We start from the raw sequence: 19,642 nt of genomic DNA on the forward strand, positions 1-19,642 counted from the left end.
TTAAATAGTATTGTAGTCAGTTATATATTATACATACAGATTTTAAACTCCTGTTTGTTGAAATGATTTTTTAACAAAGACTTATAGTCTTGAATTTTTGTAAAAAATTAACAATATTTACTTATCTCTATAGGAAATTAGTTTCAAATATTTTAGGAAAAGAAAATTATATATACACACATATTATAATCCTTATTTTCGATTTCGAACGATAAAACAAAGAAAATGACTTTCAAGACCACGATACATTGTGATTGACCAAAAAATTTTATGTTTTTAGACTTTTTACGTAATTTTGAATTTTTCCCGTAATTTGAGTTGTTTTTTATTTGCATGATTGTTTTTAACTTTAGGTCAACCCCAGACACAGTGGATTAATCGCACTTTACAATGCGTGATGGTAAATTGTCCAAGACCAAGATGTTGTTGGGCTCTAAAAAAAATCATGTGTGTCTAAAAGCATCCTTTGCGCCTTAGCTACTTCCTTCCTTCCTCCTTTACTTTTCCTTACGTGCCATCGGAATCATGAGAGCGTATAGAGAATTAAGTTGTGTTTGTGCACATACTTGTGCACTATAATATTATGCCTGGGTACTTGCGTAAATTCTGTTAAGAATCAGCACCATATTTAAATCATTGACGTATTACATGAACGATTTCTATAAACAAAGCCTTATTATTCATTCTGATAACATTGAAACTACAAATATACCATAGCATCTAGCAACTGTTTAAACAATGATAGTAATTGTTTTGAATTCATGTAAGTACTTTTTGCTCGCACATATATATTCACATAATATATGATTCTTTATATATACTTTACTTTTTTTACTAATGTACAATGTGTAAAAAAATAGGAATCGGTAAAATAACCTCTTATATTAATGTAAAAATGTAATTTTAAACACTTTAAATACACCGAAATTAGGTATCTACAAATCATAGAACCTTCAAACTTGCGTGATGTATTTGACATTTACCGTTCTGGTAAATTGTTCAATTAGACATCAGTCAGCTTTCGGCGGTTTTTCCAAACCGAAACGACTTGGGAATCTTCAAGAAAATAGCTTACTCTTTCCTTAAAGGCCGGCGTTTTTTTTATGATATCGGTAGGCGGACGAGCAAATGGGCCACCTGATGGTAAATGGTCACCACTGCCCATAGACAATGGCGCTGTAAAAAATATTCACCATTCCTTACATCACCAATGCACCACCAACCTTAAGAACTAAGATGTTATGTTGTGCCTGTATTTACACTGGCTCACTCACCCAAACCGGAACCGGAACACAAACCGGAACACAACAATACTGAGTACTGCTGTTTGGCAGTAGAATATCTGATTAGTAGGTGGTACCTACCCAGGCGGGCTTGCACAAAGTCCTGCCACCAAGTAATGTAGTATGTACATTAGTTCAGTTAGAATTGGAGTTTGTCGATAACAATTTCCTTTAATTTTGTTTACCTTTTTAATTTATTTTCTTATACAGCTGTAGTACCGCTCTTCAAAGAGCCAGTAACTTTTTTCCGCTCTCTAAAATTAATTCTTAGTTAAATCGTAACAATTTAGTAAATTGCAATCAAAAATCCCCTCTATTATTCTGCACGTCTACGGCTGGAGCTCTTCAAAATGAGACCATAACCGATTTTGTATGTGCAGCTATCGTCCCATAATCGCTGGGTCAAAATTCGGCTTACGTTATTAATATGTAAGATTGTTATCTAGTAAAAAATATATATGTTTTTTGCGAAGCCATTTTCTCCAATTCATTATTAATCCTCATTCAGAAAACATGTTAGTTACCACTTACCTTAATAATTGAATTATAATAGATCGCTCTCTGTGAAACGGGTAGTCGATTTTAATAAAATGTTGACCTTGCCAGTTGTAATTGTGCAAATTTGTATCTATAAGCCACATTTTGATCTATGTCAGCTATAATTTTAGCTGCTTTTATCCACAACAACGTATGCCGCCTAGTTATTGTCGTCCATTAATAGCATGTATTTATGCAATGAAAGCACGTGCAATTTAGACACGTGACAAAAGTGTGAACTCTTTGCATGAGGAAGGAAGGTTAAAGTAAAAAATTTAAGAAACGAAAAACCAATAAGTAAATATTATTTTTCAAATACTAAGCGTTTTATTTTAGCATTGTATATACATATATGAGGCGAGTCAGTGCAGCGAAAACACGTAGACCTTAACTGAAGATATATATGTATATGTATCTTGAACCCGCGAAATGTATATACACATAGATTATATAAGTAGATAACGGAAAATAAAGTTAAGATACTTGAATGCGTGATGAAATTCTGGCAAGTGGCAATCTTCCCACGGGAGCAGCGTCGAAATAAACTCCAAACTAAGCACTCCTCCGGTGGTTTAATTTGACGAAGAATAACATAAGTGAATACTAAAACATACAATATAAGTATTCGTGTAATTTTGCACACAACATGTTTTTTCTATTTTGAATTATTGGCCTTTCTTTAACGTTCAATGTCATTCTTACTCGGATCGTGATCGCGCGAATACATTTTTTCGTTATCAAGTTATAATTCCTAATGTAATAAATTATTATCGAAAATTGATAACACGTCGATAGTTTAAATGTTTTGTTTGTGAACGATATGTTTTCGCCTTTCACTTGGTGTTTTTATAATGCAGTCGATGATGGATACGAGAGGTTTGTGTGTTGATGGATTATTTATTTAGTGCCTAGACCACTTCTGCTGACCCAAAATCTAGCTTACCTAGCTTATACACTAGGCTATAACGTATGTGTCCGTGCTTACAAACAACAGTGCCAAAAGACAATCTATCGGTACGTATGATGCTTATCAGCTCCGGATCTATAATGTAATCGAGTAGAGGTAAAATTTAAAACTCGCGCCCTACCATCCAGAATTTAAAAATAATAATTTAATAAAAGTCACAAAGCAATTGTCTGTATTAATACAGAACCTAGAATACCAATAACTTAAATTTATAAAAAAAAATATTGTAATAAATATTATGTTTGAAATGAAAATTATCATACTTTTGGCATTTGCTTAAAACCTCCAAAAACCTCCTGTCTTGTGTTAATTGTAATAATATTTACATAACCTGTCGAATATTTTATTAAATATATCGTTTGCTTTAAAACAGTAGCCATGTACATACACACATATATATATATATATATATATACTAGCTGGAAGATTGCTGAGTATGCTGAACAATTTCATTTTTATAATTGATTATTATATATTTTTTACAAAGTTATGATTATTGTAATAATCTTACTTATTATTGGGTAGTCATTATTGGATTGGAGTCGTAGTTGGATTTTCAGTAAATAATATTTTGTTGATATTAGTGTAATCATTTCGTATAGTTCGATTTTGGTTTTTTTAAAAGTTTAGTTGTGTCTGCGTTTAGTTCAACACGTGTGTTTGTACTTATAACCGATTATTATGATATTATTTTTCAGTACCGAAAATTTCAGAATTAGGTTTATTTATTTAGGAGTCTACACATTGGATACGTTATTATTCCCGAGATTTAATGTTCGCAATATTAAATGAGTCAAAATATATCTGTTGTAGAGTCTAAGTTACTCTCCCTTGAATATTGTAATCGTAAAACGAACTTAAAACCAATTTGATATAAAATAATTTACTTTTGACCATCTGTTTTGTAAACATATAACAATGCGGTCAAGAGTAATACTATACAAAAAAATAATAAAGTGAAACGATATTGCGTAAGAAACGTCTACTTAAATTAGGCCTTGAAGTTACATTTCAAAATTAAATAATGAGTATATGAATATGGCGCGTAAATGCGGTAAATAGGAAGTATATTTCATTAACAAACCAAACTGCATCCAGATTAAATTTTAATTTAACACAGCAGATGTAAAAAAGTCGGTCCGTCTCGCAGTTATTAAAGAAAACCTTGACCAAGAAGTGTAACCTGTTTATTATGTTCGTTATTAACAATCATGTTTTATTAATGTTATCTCGCGTGTCGACGTTCATAAATTTTTTATTGTTTAATATCTGTTTGACAATCACTAACGAATCTTATATCGATAGGTAGCATTTTAAAAATTGTTACACAAATACAATGTCTCTATGTATTATGTATATTACGTATGAAATATACTAGTTGTGTCCCGCGGCTTCGAACGTGTTTTATGGGATGGTCGGTAGGTGTTAAGCATAAAAAGTAGCCTATTCTTCCTGAGAATTCAAGTACGATGGTTTGGCTGCGAAAGAGCGACGGACAGACAGACAGAATTACTTTTACATTTATTTTAGTAAAGACTTATCGCGCGTGGCTTCGCTCGCATTTTAGGGGTTGGTCATGTATTAGATATGAAAAAGTAGCCTATGTTCGATGCTTTGGCCGTAAACAGACAGACAGAGTTCCTTTCACATTTGTAATATTAGTATAGATTCTAGTTATAATATTTCAAAAAAATCTTTATTATTAAATGATTAAGGACTTCGGAAATCTATTACCTACTAATTATATAAGTAATGTAATGTATGTAATAATTGTGACTGAAATGTTTCATTAGAATAGAGTTGATAAAGATCAGTGGTTAATAAACATAAATATTTCCAGCAATTGGTTCACCCCATATTACATTCACCAGCACGACCTTCCGGTTCGAGTTGTGTATTTGATCCCATTTATAATTGTAAACCAACTCAATACCAACAAAAAAAAATCCAGTTACATTAATATCCGTTGAACTGAGTAAGGGTACTTTTCTATTTCCAGTTTTGCAGTGGGGTCAGAGTTTTTCGGACGAAGTCTATTCAATAAGATGACAGTTGTGACGTTACCCCCGGAGTCCACCCACGATACGGAAGCGGACAATTCCACGCAGACATACGAGCAGAGGGCACCGACCAACTCGAGACTGCAGGAGGGACAAAGCAAGCAAGGTATTGCACTTTTTTATACATATATTTGCACTCGTAAGTATTTGCTAACATTTTTAGCATGTTATTAAATCTTTGGTTGGACCAGTTGGGCTACCGTATAAGGCTGTTTGAACTTTAACCGTTTGACATACCTTCGGATTATGCATGTAAAGTAAGAAGTAAAAATGCCGTTGTTTTCGCTCTTCAGGACGTCATTTTATCATGATATATTTATATTTATAAACACCTGGTGCCCTACGCTTTGTTCAAGTACGTCTGGGTGGGTATCACTCACTGGTATTTACCGCCAGACAGTGGCACATGGAATTGCTGTTCGGGTTGAAGGGTCGGTGATCTAGTGACTACATATAAAACTCAAACCTCAAACTCAATATAAAAGCATTACAATTACTTATTGATAGTCAAATTAAACACTACCATCGGTTCGGAAAAAGAAACACCCTGACCTGAGAAGAACCGGCGAAAGAAACTCAGCGGGTCTTTTTTTTTGTCAAACTAATTAAATTAAATACATATATTGAATATGAAATATAACATCAGAGATGATGAAATATAACAAGAGATATAACATCAGAATTCCCAATTTGGTGATGTAAGGAATGCTAAATATTTTTTATAGCGTTTCTGGGTCTATTTACCACAAACATAAAACAAATAAACATTGTAACTTTTTCGGTTTCACTCTCAGGATGATGAAAAGAACTGAGCTTTTCTTGAAACGTGTCGAAGGCGAAGAAATGTTATCGATAGGTAACGCATGTGAATCGAAATAGTTTTTAAACGTGGTTTTTAAAAATTTGAGCAAAAGAGTTCTTTTAGTAGAGTTTGGTTAATTTGGTTCTTATTAATGAGCAGACAAATCACTATACTTACTATATACTCCGTTTTTATTTTTTCAGTCCCAAATAGCAGAACGCAGTTCATTGAACAACAGCTATACAGTGCCAGTGTCGAAGATAACGTGACTGAATTGGAGCCAAAAATTCATACCAAAAAGTCCCCATTCATTCACCAGAGAGATGTCAAGAGCGAAGCACCGAGATTATCATCAGCTATCAGCTATAGTAGAAATCCCTTCGATGAAACATATGATGAATCTAAAAACCCATTCGCTGATGATGAAATGAATGAACCGACTAACCCGTTTGCTGATGATGATGATGGCGACGACGATTACGACAAAAATCTAAATCCTTTTTCATGAGTGCGAGAGAAGTTTCGTGTTTGGTAAATACTTGTCTGTGCAGTGACGTATGTAAATGAATTTACGATAGTATACATGTTTTGGTATAATAATATTAATCTAAGATAAGTTAAGATTGATAATGTTAATTTTGTCTATTACGGAGAATGACTGCCAGTAGTGTTCTCCGTAATATAGTAGAGTAAAAAACTGATTAAAAAATATTTAAATTAATTTCAAATGGATTTAGAGAACAAATTTAATCGTAGTTTTTTTTATTAAATTATTTTCGACTACATCTTTGAAGGTTCAATTTTTTTTTTAAATATAACTACAAGAATAGCTCAAAAATCTCATGATAGCTCTTCTCCAAATTTGAACTCGCTTATACAATATTTATGAATTAGTAGTACACTTGTTCGAGTTGATGATATTCAGACTCAGCTCGGGTTCGTCGTTCATCGATGAGCGGTGATTATTTGTAATAAATAAAAATTTACTACGTGTTAGGATATAAGGAGTGGTCGAAAGGAAACAACAATATGGAAATTTTCAAAGCATTTTATTTATGACCTTTAACACTGTGTATAATATATTTTGATAGTACATTTAGAGCAATGAGTAATATTACCAATTATTACATTGTTCTTATTTTTATAAATTTGAATGAAATCCATAAATTATATATAGAATATATAATTATTCAAATATCATTCTCGCCCAACAAACAACAATCACTATCGAAATCACAAGGACCGGCCCGGAGCGGCCTCGCCGTTGTATACTCTCGGGTAAGCGCTAACCCACCTCTACCCTCACTCCTCCAACACTCCCGAACAACTAATACTTAAACATAAATTACACGAAACAGTGAACAGAATTTTAGAAAACAGCTATTCCTATAAAAATAACAGTAGCCTTAGAGTACACTCTATAAAAATATATATAATCCAGCTTAAGCCGTTATCTCTAATTTAAAAAGATCTTTTGGAACTACAAAAATATAACCGAACGAAGCTTTGCAAACGAACTTATATCATTAGAGAAATTAAATATATTACGTCATCATTTCGTGTTTTAAATTTTTCCCTTTAGTAAACTAGATAGACACGATTCTGCTATGCAAAATACATTACTCTAGTTGAAAAAGAGGAATTAACAGCGTTGGAATGTTATAAATAAATGACTAGAAATAAATTTATTACAAATAGTACATACGACTTGAGATCCTTTCATCCTTTAGATAATATGAGAGTTACACATATAGCAATATATTTGTGGTATAGAACAAATTTGGACACGAGACATATTCACAACTTTAAGTTAATGAAAAGGACGTTTTAATGGATAAATAAAGCACAATGTCAGAATCCTCTAGAACGGCGATGAGGTGTCGGTAACGTAAGTATTCGACGTTGCGCCCGGCGGAAACGTCGACTTCGAAAACGACTTGAACCATCTCGACGACAATTATTGTATTATTACAATTTTAATAAATATTATAACACACAGCATGACTAAATTTGGATAATACTTTTTGATCTTAAAACTATTTATCTATGCTAAGTTATTATCTGAATATTCTAGTGTTATGCCGAGAATTTGTCTACGATTCAGGGCGCAAGCCGGTGACTGGACTTTAAAACGTAGAAGAAAGCAATTATGTCAAAATTTATATATAATTATGTATATAATTTTTTTTCTAATATTTCTGAAACTCATATATGCCAAACGAACTATTTAAAGACATTTATTTACATTCACTAAACTTTACTTAAGCTTACAGAGTTGTCACGAGATAGAATTATATAATACGATTTATTCCGAAAATAGTCACCTACAAGCGATAGTTAAGTGACGATTATTTATTTAACATCCATCGAAGCGGTAACAAGATTAAGAGTCGTTTGGAATCATAGAATTGAGGAAATGAATATAAAAAGGGCACAAAACTATAATCACATCAATTACTCTAACTACGGTGATAAATTGCCATCTCTGCGACATTACGAACTCTATGGTAGGGTGAATTTGTGAAGGAAGTTAGATGATTATAAGTGTATTTAACATAACACCGAGATATTTAAAAAACTACTTGGTGTGAGTTCGCAGCACGGTATTGTACCTATGGATCTACTCTATCACATACAATGTAAACTACAGAGTAGTTGTGACTAGACACTTCGGAATGATTTGTGACGCTGGACACTAACGAATGACGGTTTAAATCATTACGTGATCGTGAATACACCGGTAACATCACATTAACCTACTTTATACAATCCATTTCAATAAAATTATTAAATTGAAAATATTATAATAAACTACAACACAAATATATTAAATTATTTACGACATCAGAAGCCTTTAAATTATTTTGAAACACGTAGTTCTACATTTAACTACATTGCCATTCAATTATATATGTATTTACAATCATTCAATACTAGTTTTAAATCAAACGTTACGTATGACGTCATACGGATTATCCAACCGAGGTGGCCCGTTTGAGCCTCAAAATATAATCTACCGTTCAAGTCATACGTATATACAAGTTAAATTACATCAATAATGTATGTAACATTAGGGAAAAATCTATATAGGTCATTTCATTTTGTCATTTCTCTGTTCATCGTTTTTTATCCTCACGGTACAATATGGAGTCCATTGGAGACATCGCCGACTTGTTTTGTGCGCAACATATGTTTTGACAATACTTACTGCACGAAACACTAATTTTTTTTTTTTTACTTGGCATATATTTTTATATGAGTCATTGCACCTTGATAACTTAAAACTATTAAGCTTATATTAAAATTTTAAATAACATTTCCAAATAATTTAAAAATAATTCAAGTTCAAGAGAAAACAAGGCAAGATTTTATCGTCTACATCGTATAATATGTAATGTAACATTTTTTTTTTCTTTTTAATATTTGGCAAGAAAGGAAACAAACGGCGATGCAAAGACCCGTAACATTTATACACTGTCGAAAATACATAGATAAAAAACTTATTATAAAATTGTGCGTCCTACCATAGATATTAAAACAGCCCGCTTATATTTCAATACATTAGGTAATTATTTGTGTAAATAGTTTTTTTTTTATATTACCCCATTCCCGCTATCGGTGCACCGGTTTGGTCCCAACTCACACTTGACCATAAATTTAAAACTATTTTGAACATTGTAAAAATATAACAACGTATAAAACACCCAATCTATATTTACGTATAGATCGTATGTCGCATTAAATGCCATATACAATACTGTTAATAATAAACAGATATGCTAAATTAATTGATTCTTTGGTATATAATTTCGAATGATAATTATAAAATATATTATTAACTATTTAGTACGTGGTCCCAGCTAGGACACGCGTTCCAGTGGTATTTTATTATTCTGCAAAACCACTCTCTATTTCGAAAATTCAAAGTATTATTTTTCGATTAATTAAAATTTTAAATAAAGTAATTCGTTATCTTTAATCTCTCTACCAAACCAGTCACAGAATTCTCTATATTTAGTCTTAACTTTTGCTCGACATTTCTATTACTGATTTACAGAATCAAATTATATATCTCCATCGTAAGTGTCGTAGATTAACAATAGATGCATAGATTAAACAGCTCGGAGACCTCGATTACATAAAACTAATCAACTACGGATAAAATAGATACAGATATAATATTCAATGCGAGGGCCGATCGAGCTCTGGATACGAATTTCGGTCCGTCGCGTTCGAACATATTCGCACGACTGCATAGAATAACAAAAATGATTATTTATACTTCAGCAGCTCGCCCGTACCCGGAGCTCGTCGAGCGATCGAGCAAAAGCCTAGGGGGCCGTTTCAATATCTATCCGAGGTCCGCAAAGCGGGGAGCGGTCTGTGCGCGAGCGTCCGTCGGTCGGCGACGCACTTAATAAACGAGTATAGACTCCATGGTGAGGGCGTCTCATGCGGCGAGGCGCGCGGCGGGGGGCGCGGGGGGAGCGGGCGGCGCGGGGGGAGCGGGGCGGCGGCGCGACGACCGCGACCTGCGCGCGGACACCTTCAGCGTGTGCGTACATACATATGCACCGACCGGCTGCTGCTCGCTTACGACTAGGCTACGACTACTGGGACCGATCTTAGCTGGCAGTCGATGACGGTTAACGTTCCGCTCGGTAGTTTTCGAGTTGGAAATACTTTTGATCTTCATTAAATTTTAAGATATTTTTCGAATGTAATAGTAGGTATCTCTCTTTTTTTATACAATCATTACTTCCACATATATATATATATATAGTTGAAATATATAAATTGTTGACATTACATTTGAAGATGTTTCAAATAAGCATTTCACACCCAGTTCGCGAAACACAATTTCATTTTAATATTAATAAACAAGACGTTTAATCGGGGATTGAAAGAGGCTTATTAAAAAGCACCTTCATACAGTAAAAATGTTCAATATTTTCCATTCAATATATATTTATTAAGATCATATTTAAAAGTTGAATATTGAAAAAATTAAAATCATTCAATTATCTATTACTTATTCTAATAAACAGATAATATATAATCTCACCTAATCTGTCCGGCGAGCAGCGGGTTTATCGCATACAGCCAGTCATGCACCTCCTTGTCTCCTAAGGTCTGCAGTAGGTAGCCACGCTCCTTGCTCACCACACTATAAACATTTGGGTAGATTATATTTCCATTTTATAAGTTTATAGGCTTTGTTCAATGTTGTCTGTATAATTAAACAAACCGACGACGTGTAATTGTGTTACTAATATCAAATTAAGTTTTGTTCGTTATATTTGATTAAGAGGGATAAAAAAAGTCAGAACTATCCGAGCTAAGGTATTTTATTTTTTTACCTTTAAATATTAAAGGTAAAAAAATAAAATAAAACCTCTTTTTTGACAAAAAAGAGGTTTCGGAAAAGCAACACATCGTGTGTTTTAAAGCTTCGATGTCAAGTCACACGCAAGGTCGACCGGAAACGTGACAAATATATAAAAGTAGAGAGTACCTGAATGTGTTCGGCATCCGCACCATCTGCTCCTGGTCCTCCGAGTACTCCACGTGCGCGTTGGCGAGGTTGATGACGGCGCGCTCAACCGGGTCGCGCTCATCGCGGTAGATGAACACGTACGGCCGACGGACCACCTGCGACAAACGAATTTATTAACGAATCTCTCGTGGGTATCAAAAGTGTAGCTAGAGGAGGGGGGGGATTGACCGTACCAGCCAGCGCTTCTTCCAGCCGTGCGTGCCGTGCTGCAGCACGTTGAGGTACCCGCGGCGCGCCACGGCGGCCGACACGCGCACCTCCTCGCAGTCGGGCACGAACAGCGCGCCGGCGCCCAGCAGCGAGCCCGCCAGCGCGCCCGACACGCCCGCCGCGCCCCAGCCGCCCGCCGCCGCCGCCTTCTCCAGCAGCGCGCGCTCCGGGGAGCACAGCCTGCCATTCACAGCAACCGTCGCATTCAAAGCCACTGACTCGGGATGTGACTCCCGACTCATGGATGGAGACACACCGTTTCGGCCCAAACAAATGGATAAGAGCCAGCGCATCATGACTGAGTGATGATTTACGAGTTAATATGTAATATTTTACAATTCTTTAAATGTGTATAACAAAATGGTTTATATTAAATATTCTAGAATCCTTTGAATTAGTTATATTGTAAAAGGAGAGGTTAATCGTTACGAAAGAAGACACTCACTCGAAGCTACTGGCACTGTGTATGGAGGACAGAAGACTGGGCGTCGAGATATCGGCCGAGACGCCTTCGTCCACAGGCGTGGCGGGTGATACCGCCGCATCTACGTCCTTGTTGTTATTGCCTATTCTTCCTATAAATTACAAATATAAGTGTTAAATAAACAAACTTCAGAATTATATAAATGACCGCCCTTAGTGAGGGTCATGTAGCAAATGTTAAGCACTTGAATAGAGTTTTAAGTTTATTCAGATAACAACAGTTACAAATTAAATCAAGGTTAGAGACAAAATCGTATAATTATTATTTTAAAACCTCAGTAAATTAATAATTTCTAAACAAATCGTGCACATGCAAACGGAAAAACAGATCCATTCCGTTTTTTAATCTGTAAGAAATCAATATCAATTTATCGGTATCCGTTAAGCGGTTGAGTTGGGCCCTGCGCACGTACCCTGTATGAGCTTGATGAACTTGGAGGCGAGGTCGCGCTCGCGCGGACTCATGTCCCACGGCTCGTACACGGCGTCGTCGCGGGCGTACGCGCACTCCGACGCAGCCTTCGCCGCCATGTTGCTCACCTCCTGTACGCAAGATATTCATTCGTAAATATACAAGACAAGATATTTGAACATTTATAGTTGTTATCAGGGCTGGATTAAGGGGACCTGCGGCACCTGTCCTAGGGCCTCCACAAGAGAGGAGCCCTCACAATAGAGATTCTGAGGAGTTGTAATTTATTGTAACAAATGTAATGTTTTAAATGTTTAGATAACTAGATATTGTCAAATTATAATAATGTTACTAATAACTTTTTTTAAAGTTACCCATACATAAACGACAATGTTCAAATTAATTTGTAAAATAATTCTTTACTCTATTGCTCGAGGGCCTCGAGACTTTTAAATACGGCTCTGTTGCCATTTATTTTTATGACTTTCGATTTGGTTTTGAGTATAGTATACCTTCTCTGTCTTAGTAAAGTCGTTAGGTGCGACTGTGTTTTCGTGTCCGTGACGGAGGCGCTCGCGGAGCGCCAGGAAATGTCTTGTCCGACCGACTTGCTCGAGCCGTGTCATCTTCTCAAGCTCCCACTGAAATCATAACATCATTAGTCTCACTTCTCCAATTAGTTTCGTAGGCAAGGCGGCGACAGTTTGAGAACCACTTTTGAGCAAATTATTAACAAAAAATGTTGCAAGTTTAAAAAAAAATTTAAATTTAAAATTTTAAAAAGAGTATAATTAACAAGCAATTAAAAAAATCAAAAGGGTGTTTATTTGAGAATAATTATGTAAAATATATAAGTCTTTGTATAAATATTAAATATAAAGCTTATGTATAAATGATAAAGCGTGTATACTTCAAGGTTACAAATGTGTGATGGAGGTAAAATATCTAGCATCGTCCTATGACCTTTAACAAGAACAATAATATTAGGTAAAAGAGGATAAGGGCGAATCTACACTCATTGACAAATATTTCAAACAAAATCGTTATCTATAAATAGAATCATTAAAAAAAAAAAAAAAAACATTCAAAATCGTTCTTAAATTGTTGGTGAATAATTAAACCATGCTTTGTTCTCTTCTTTCAAATGTCAAATCATTGATGTTAGAAAGAGACAAATCAGTATTTAACCGTACGCCGGTAAACAAAGTTTATAACAAAAGCTATTAGTGTTTTAGCTAATGTAAGTCCGCCCTTGTACAGATAGAAAAAAAAAACTAAATATATAACACTATATTTGTTTGTATATATGCGTGAAGTAGAGATGAATGGACAAGTAACCAGTACACAAATTACTTTTCAGTAGCTATTTAGTACGAATGACTAGAACACCAAATGAATGATTGCGCACATACTAAATAGCTAAGGAAACATATTTGTGGACCTGGAATTTATCGATAATGTCGAGCGGCCAATCATAGATCAGTTTGCGCCAGATACGTTTCTGTTTGAGTAAAAGAAAACAATCGTTAATGACTTTCGTTACAAGACGTTTGATATTATACTAAACTGTAGCCTTTGTACAAGTCTGTAAGTTTAAAAGTAACGAAGAGGAAATTTCGAAATACAAATACAGGAATCTTAGCTTGCAAATAAAATTATATCCAAACTACTAGCTTAGAAAAAATAAATTACACCATAGAGAGAAAACGACACACGTATCATTGCCATAAAAAATAAATAATACGCTTACTCAATTAGCCAAAGAACATGCGAATTTTGTCCAGTGTGTCTGAGGTCCGACTCATTATTTCTAATATTTATTAAAAACTTAGCGACATTATAGAAAATCTAAAGATTCAAAGTTGAGAGTGAATCATAGTTATATAATAAATATCGAGACCTGATGGTCGAAAATGAGCGAGTCGCCGCGCGGGCGCCAGCCGTGCAGGTTCTCCTCCCCGCGCACGTACGTGCCGCTCGTATCCAACACGCGACGCTGACGACGCTGGACACCTGGGGTGGAAAAGATTATTATATTTCATCGATGTCGAGTAATCAAGATCAAGGTATCAACCGATGAAATACTTAGACTGAATGCGTGTTCAAATAAGTAAATAGATAATTCAATTTAGATAGGGAAACAATGCGGGAGGGGGCGCGTGCGCGTGCGCGTACCCGGCTCGAGCGCGCGGTGCAGGCTGAGCTCGTAGAGGCCGGTGAGGCGGTCGGCGCGCGCGGCGCGGGAGCCGAACAGCGCGCGGCGCAGCGAGCGGCCCGCGCCCGTGCGCGCCTCGCGCCCCACCACCACCACCGACAGGTCCTTCGTCACGATGGCCGGCCGCCCGCAGTTCTCCACCTGCAAGCCCCTTCCGTTAGCGACGGCGACGACACACGTGCGAACTGATTTTGGCTCAGTTTAGTCGATACGTTTCTTATGTATTTATAAATAATGCGTGATAAATTCCTCCCACGACCGTACGGAACCAAATTACTATATGAGGGCTTCGGATTACAGTCTATTATATACTGCCTTTGATAAACAAACTCAAAATTTACAAAAATCACATTTGAACATGTTATACTCAAAGTGAAGTTTAACCGACAGTACTGAGTTTGCCGATGTCTTTATGAATACATATTAACCGTTAATATTAAACGACAAAAATTAAATTAAATGTTAAACTCTTTAAACGAAAACTTACCTCAAGATAAGCGCTTAGTGTAATATACACAACTTCTCCGTTCGCGCTGACTCTGTTCAGGAGAGGCGATCCGTGCAGACTGCTGTCCCAGGCGGCTTCGAACCTATGTACAAAATTGTTACTTCGTTCAAATATACATCTATTCATATAAATCATTAATTTATTAATTAAATCGTCTTGTAAACGTTTAATTTGACCAGAATTTTGAAGATTTTACTGATATACCACCTAAATTATGGAGTTTAATTACACTTTAGCATAAAAAGAAAAGTAACTTTTTGAAATACATCCAAGTATTATAATTAAATAATTTTAAACATTTTGGTCATTGTACAATATAGTCAATTTATATAAACGTTAATTGAACTTATCTTGATTCCAATTACCTGAACACAGCTCGATCATCCAAAGACGGTCGTTCTCCGGGGAACAGGCCGAGAGACAGGGCTCCGTCCTCGTCGCCGTCGTTTGAGTCATCGTTTGGCTCTGGTGTATTGCGAATGCGTCCTGCGTTACGGAAATAACATTAATATCAATGGACAGATAATTAACAAATACTTTGGGACCCAATTCATCAGTTTGATCACATCATTTATAGTATATGTATCAACTATAATATCAACAATACGTTAACAGGCAACTAAATTTAACAATTTGTTTGATCAAAATTTAAGAGCAAGGCAAGCTGAGCAGCTTGAGCAGCAAATATCAGCTAATTCGGTACAGCGGTTTAAGTATAAAGAGGTAACAGACAGAGTTACTTTCCCATTTATAATATTAGTATAGATTTTGCCTGAACTGGGGACTTTATGAATATGCACCTAAAATTAATTTGAGAAGTCGTAAAATTATATGAATTGGTTATCAACATGATTATGTTCCTTACCAACGACGAGTTCCCTGACATCAGTCCACTGCAAGTCAGACGATGGTTCGTGAAGAATAGTGATGCGAATACGTCGCTGGATCCCCTGGTGTAGGAGGAATAAGCCTCGACACGGCAACTCGTCGCTGTGCTCCACAACCTGTTGAAAATAATGGAAATTGTAGGAAATAAAAAGACAGGCGAGAATTTGTGTTCTAAAGTAATCCAAACTATGCTAATGCCAGTCGCCACAAACCGCATCTGGTATGCGATACGTATGCCAACGTACTCACCGCCGGCACGTAGTCGCCGCTGGGCGCCAGCTCGCAGATCTCGAACCAGACGAGCAGGTCGTGCTTGGAGTGCAGGTGCGACGAGCAGCAGGGCGGCGCCACGCTGGCCGCGCCCCACTTGGGGCTGCGCACGGGCGCCGAGATGGGCAGCGAGGGGGGCAGCATGCGGCGCGGGGGGGCGCGGCCCACCGGCCCGTCCTGCTTCGCGTCCTGCCACAGAACCGGCCGCAACTCACTCGACTATACACAAAGCAGACGCTCTCAAATGTGTGGTGTTCGGTGGTGTTACAGGGGAACCATTTACATGTACTAAATTCAAGTATAATATTTTAATCGTAAATCCAAGAGTAAATAGGTAGTAAATTGAAAGGGTAAAATTATATCGAATTAATTTCACGACTGATTAAAAAACAGATTATTGAAAAAACATCTGGTTTAACTAATTGACGGTAAGAAATTTTCATTTATATATTACCTTGTGCAGCGGGTGTTGCTGATAATGTCCGAAAACTTCGAAAACTATCGGTTGCGATTTTATGTATTCGACGAACGACTTCGTCACTGGAACGGTGATCTAAAACAATATACATTTCGATAAAATTCACTGTCTTTGAAGGATTTCAATTTTAAATTTATTTTTATTTCTTAACTCTTACATTTTGCACGTGGTAGAATCCAAGAGGTGTGTTCTTTCCGGCATTCTTGACAGGCTCGGTCGAGAAAGCGTCTTCATTTCTATGCAGGAAGCTGAAACATTAAGAAACAAATATTTAATTATTATCTAGTACGTACCGTACGTTAGATGTTATTCGTCTAAATTCGTCATAAAAGCTAAACTCAAAAAAACATTCCCGCATCACTCACTTGAACTGGCAGAATACGTCTGCGTAGTCCGTGGACACGCTGTGGGCCTGCAGCACGGTCACACGGAACGTGAACTCCCGACCCAGCGTGAGGTGCTCGGGCAGGTCCTCCTCCTTCAGCTCCGAGGCCAGCGAGCTGTCGCCCCGACCGCTGTCGGCGTCGCATTCTCCGACTGCTAGTTCTGGTACCAAATTCAGACATGCGTCGTCAACTACATCTCACCAGTTTAAATAGAGGCTTTTTATAATTCTTAATTATTCAAAAAAAATTTACCCAAACTCTGTTAGAATGTAGTTGCTATTTCGTTAATAATTATTACACTAATACAATATTCACCTTCAATCTTGATATTTGAGTCCTGTTCGGGTCGGTCTTCGATATTGATAGCGTTAATGGCGTTGTTCTTCTCAACGCTCGAAATCGCCTTGAGCCTAGACCGAGCTGGCACGATATCGTCGTCAAATGAGATTTTAGCTGACTGCTTTACACCAGCAGCGAATTCGGCGTTATCTACAAAAATACACCCATTTCCATACTTACAAATTAAAACGTAATTAAAAATAAAGTAACAGTGTCTAAATATTTTATAGTTGAGTTTAAGGCCTCCTCTGCTTTTGAGAAGTTTTGCAGCTATTTAACACGCTGCTCCAATGCATGTGTACCTTTGGTAGATTTAATCCAACTCATGCATATTTTCGCCGTGTACGAGACGAATCATAAACACAATTTAAGCACATGAACATAAAGTGAGTCCGGTTGCCGGGTTGAGCCCACGACTATGGGTTGTAATTCACATGGTCTAACTACGGGAATTAGCTTCTTTTTAACTGTAAAATTAATAATAATAGCTTACTTTTTTCGGCGTCGATGACTGCCTGTACAGCTACCCGGAGATAGCCCTTCACGTCTCCTTTCTCATTCACTATAGCCACCTTGTGAATAAGTGGAACCGGGTACAGAAGATTCGACAAGTATACGAAGCTCCTGAGGAACAAGTCATTACGTCACTTCCACAAATTAAAAAACGACGTGGACAACATTGCCATACATTGATAGTTAATTTAGTTTGTTTCTTGTCATCTATTTTTTTAATCAATGAATCGGTCCATTTTAAAATACTCGCAATATTTTTTAACTAAAACTCAGGGTGAGTCTTCTAAGCGATAAGTATGGGCATCATAAAATAGCACATTTATTCATCTCGCAAATAATATAAACATATATTTCTTATTCATCTTAAAAATTTTGATTTGATACGGGTAAAACTGGATTTCTTTTATTTTGGAATATAAGATATTTTTTAATTAACTTTTAATTCCAAAAAAACAACAAACTATTTACTATTAAAGTGGGCGGGTACCGATAACTAAAAATAAATATAAGAAACTAGTTTCCGTTCGCGACTTCGTCCGCCTGAGAAGCATGTTTTAAGTAACCTTAAACTTTTTCATGATAACGCGTCGAGTAGTTAAGACGTGTAAGCATAAAACAAAACACAAAATCACTTCCGCATTTATAACTACAGTTGCGATTATCTCTGAAATATATAATATTGCATTGATGATATCACGCTTTTTGACTGAAACGAAGTACTCAAGGCCGTTTAAAAGATAAATCATTTCTTAATAGATAAATAGTTTCTTACGCCGGTTCTTCTCAGGTCAGGGTGTTTATCCGAAAGTGTTATTCTACTATATATTTGAATAGAATATAAGCAAGGATAACTCACCGTCCAACTAGACGGAACCAAGGGAATCTATCGTAGAACGGATCACCGCCGGTGACCGACTCGATGTTGTGATCGGGCGAGGTGGGCGACAGCTCAGCCTCGTTGTGGTACATCTCGCGCATCAGTTCTAAGCGTTGTCTGCAAATATATACCTTAAACATTAGATCGTATGACACAAAATTGCTTAACCAAATTGTGCATCAAAACAACAATGATTTCGGAAAGCTTAGAACATATTTTGGCAGACAAATTGAATGCAGCACGTGCAAGCAAATAAGAACGTACGGTTATTTTTTCAGTAACAATAAAAAACATTTTTTTTTTTTACATTTAATGATTTATAAATTATATAAAACAAGCATGCCAACAATACATTTTAAATACTATCTCTATATTAACAGTAGCTCGACAATTAGTTAATGGCCGTACAGAGTGTTCGTAATTTTGTTGTATGATGATGTTGTGCAGGTTTGAAAAGCTCCTGAAATGCAGCGAAATACGAACAAAGGACACATCGAACGCAAAAATATACTTCCTTCGTGACTTCTTTTTTCAGACGTCTGCTCATAAAAGCCTGGCAATACGCAGTCCGCTCGACAATATTCATATGGTCTAAAAAGCCTCACAATATTACAAAAGCGTGACTGCCGATGTCGACGAAAGCGTAAAATAAATTCCGTCTCGCTCGCATCACATCGAAGGCAGAAACAAAACAGTATGGATAGCCCTCGAGTTAACTCTCATACGAACAACAGAATAGAAGCCGACTCGACGAATTTCGCTCAAAGTCCTAGCATCGATCTAAATCGTTCCCGAAACGTGCGACGCGCTTCAAATTTCGTGCAACTAGTATTTCCGTCTCGCTCTGCTTTGTTTCT

The 19,642-nt window shown here is 36.4% G+C and overlaps 2 protein-coding genes across 14 annotated transcripts in view; one reads left to right on the forward strand and one right to left on the reverse strand.

The window, feature by feature from the left end:
- The first annotated feature begins 2,730 nt into the window (after positions 1-2,730).
- Positions 2,731-6,274, forward strand: LOC125069719. The gene is made up of 3 exons (XM_047679272.1): positions 2,731-2,834; positions 4,787-4,953; positions 5,853-6,274. The coding sequence occupies exons 2-3, from the start codon at positions 4,833-4,835 to the stop codon at positions 6,155-6,157; spliced, it is 426 nt and encodes a 141-aa protein (XP_047535228.1). The 5' UTR covers positions 2,731-2,834; positions 4,787-4,832; the 3' UTR covers positions 6,158-6,274.
- Positions 6,275-9,846: 3,572 nt separating this feature from the next.
- Positions 9,847-19,642, reverse strand: part of LOC125070143 (kinesin-like protein unc-104) — a 97,438-nt gene continuing 87,642 nt past the window's right edge. For 9 of the 13 annotated variants that reach the window (XM_047679844.1, XM_047679853.1, XM_047679848.1 and 6 more), the window contains 19 exons: positions 18,765-18,902; positions 17,889-18,019; positions 17,372-17,545; positions 17,036-17,216; positions 16,828-16,918; positions 16,647-16,745; positions 16,172-16,411; positions 15,900-16,038; positions 15,400-15,520; positions 15,014-15,116; positions 14,487-14,667; positions 14,212-14,324; positions 12,824-12,952; positions 12,313-12,442; positions 11,862-11,991; positions 11,380-11,596; positions 11,165-11,301; positions 10,715-10,816; positions 9,847-10,195 (listed from right to left, as the gene is read on the reverse strand). In XM_047679844.1, coding sequence (XP_047535800.1) covers positions 9,994-10,195; positions 10,715-10,816; positions 11,165-11,301; positions 11,380-11,596; positions 11,862-11,991; positions 12,313-12,442; positions 12,824-12,952; positions 14,212-14,324; positions 14,487-14,667; positions 15,014-15,116; positions 15,400-15,520; positions 15,900-16,038; positions 16,172-16,411; positions 16,647-16,745; positions 16,828-16,918; positions 17,036-17,216; positions 17,372-17,545; positions 17,889-18,019; positions 18,765-18,902 — 2,758 coding nt within the window. In that variant the 3' untranslated portion in view covers positions 9,847-9,993. The remainder of the gene's footprint in view (positions 10,196-10,714; positions 10,817-11,164; positions 11,302-11,379; positions 11,597-11,861; positions 11,992-12,312; positions 12,443-12,823; positions 12,953-14,211; positions 14,325-14,486; positions 14,668-15,013; positions 15,117-15,399; positions 15,521-15,899; positions 16,039-16,171; positions 16,412-16,646; positions 16,746-16,827; positions 16,919-17,035; positions 17,217-17,371; positions 17,546-17,888; positions 18,020-18,764; positions 18,903-19,642) is intronic. The other 4 variants (XM_047679855.1, XM_047679850.1, XM_047679856.1 and 1 more) reach the window with 3 other exon arrangements.

This window comes from Vanessa atalanta, chromosome 16 (genome assembly GCF_905147765.1).
Source record: "Vanessa atalanta chromosome 16, ilVanAtal1.2, whole genome shotgun sequence".
NCBI classification, from domain to species: Eukaryota; Metazoa; Arthropoda; class Insecta; order Lepidoptera; family Nymphalidae; genus Vanessa; species Vanessa atalanta.

Bases quoted from the DNA above. Each gene is read 5' to 3' on its own strand.
- LOC125069719 (XM_047679272.1), top strand. From the start codon at position 4,833: ATGACAGTTGTGACGTTACCCCCGGAGTCCACCCACGATACGGAAGCG. The intron at 4,954-5,852 runs GTATTGCACTTT...TTATTTTTTCAG, and splicing joins GGAGGGACAAAGCAAGCAAG to TCCCAAATAGCAGAACGCAG.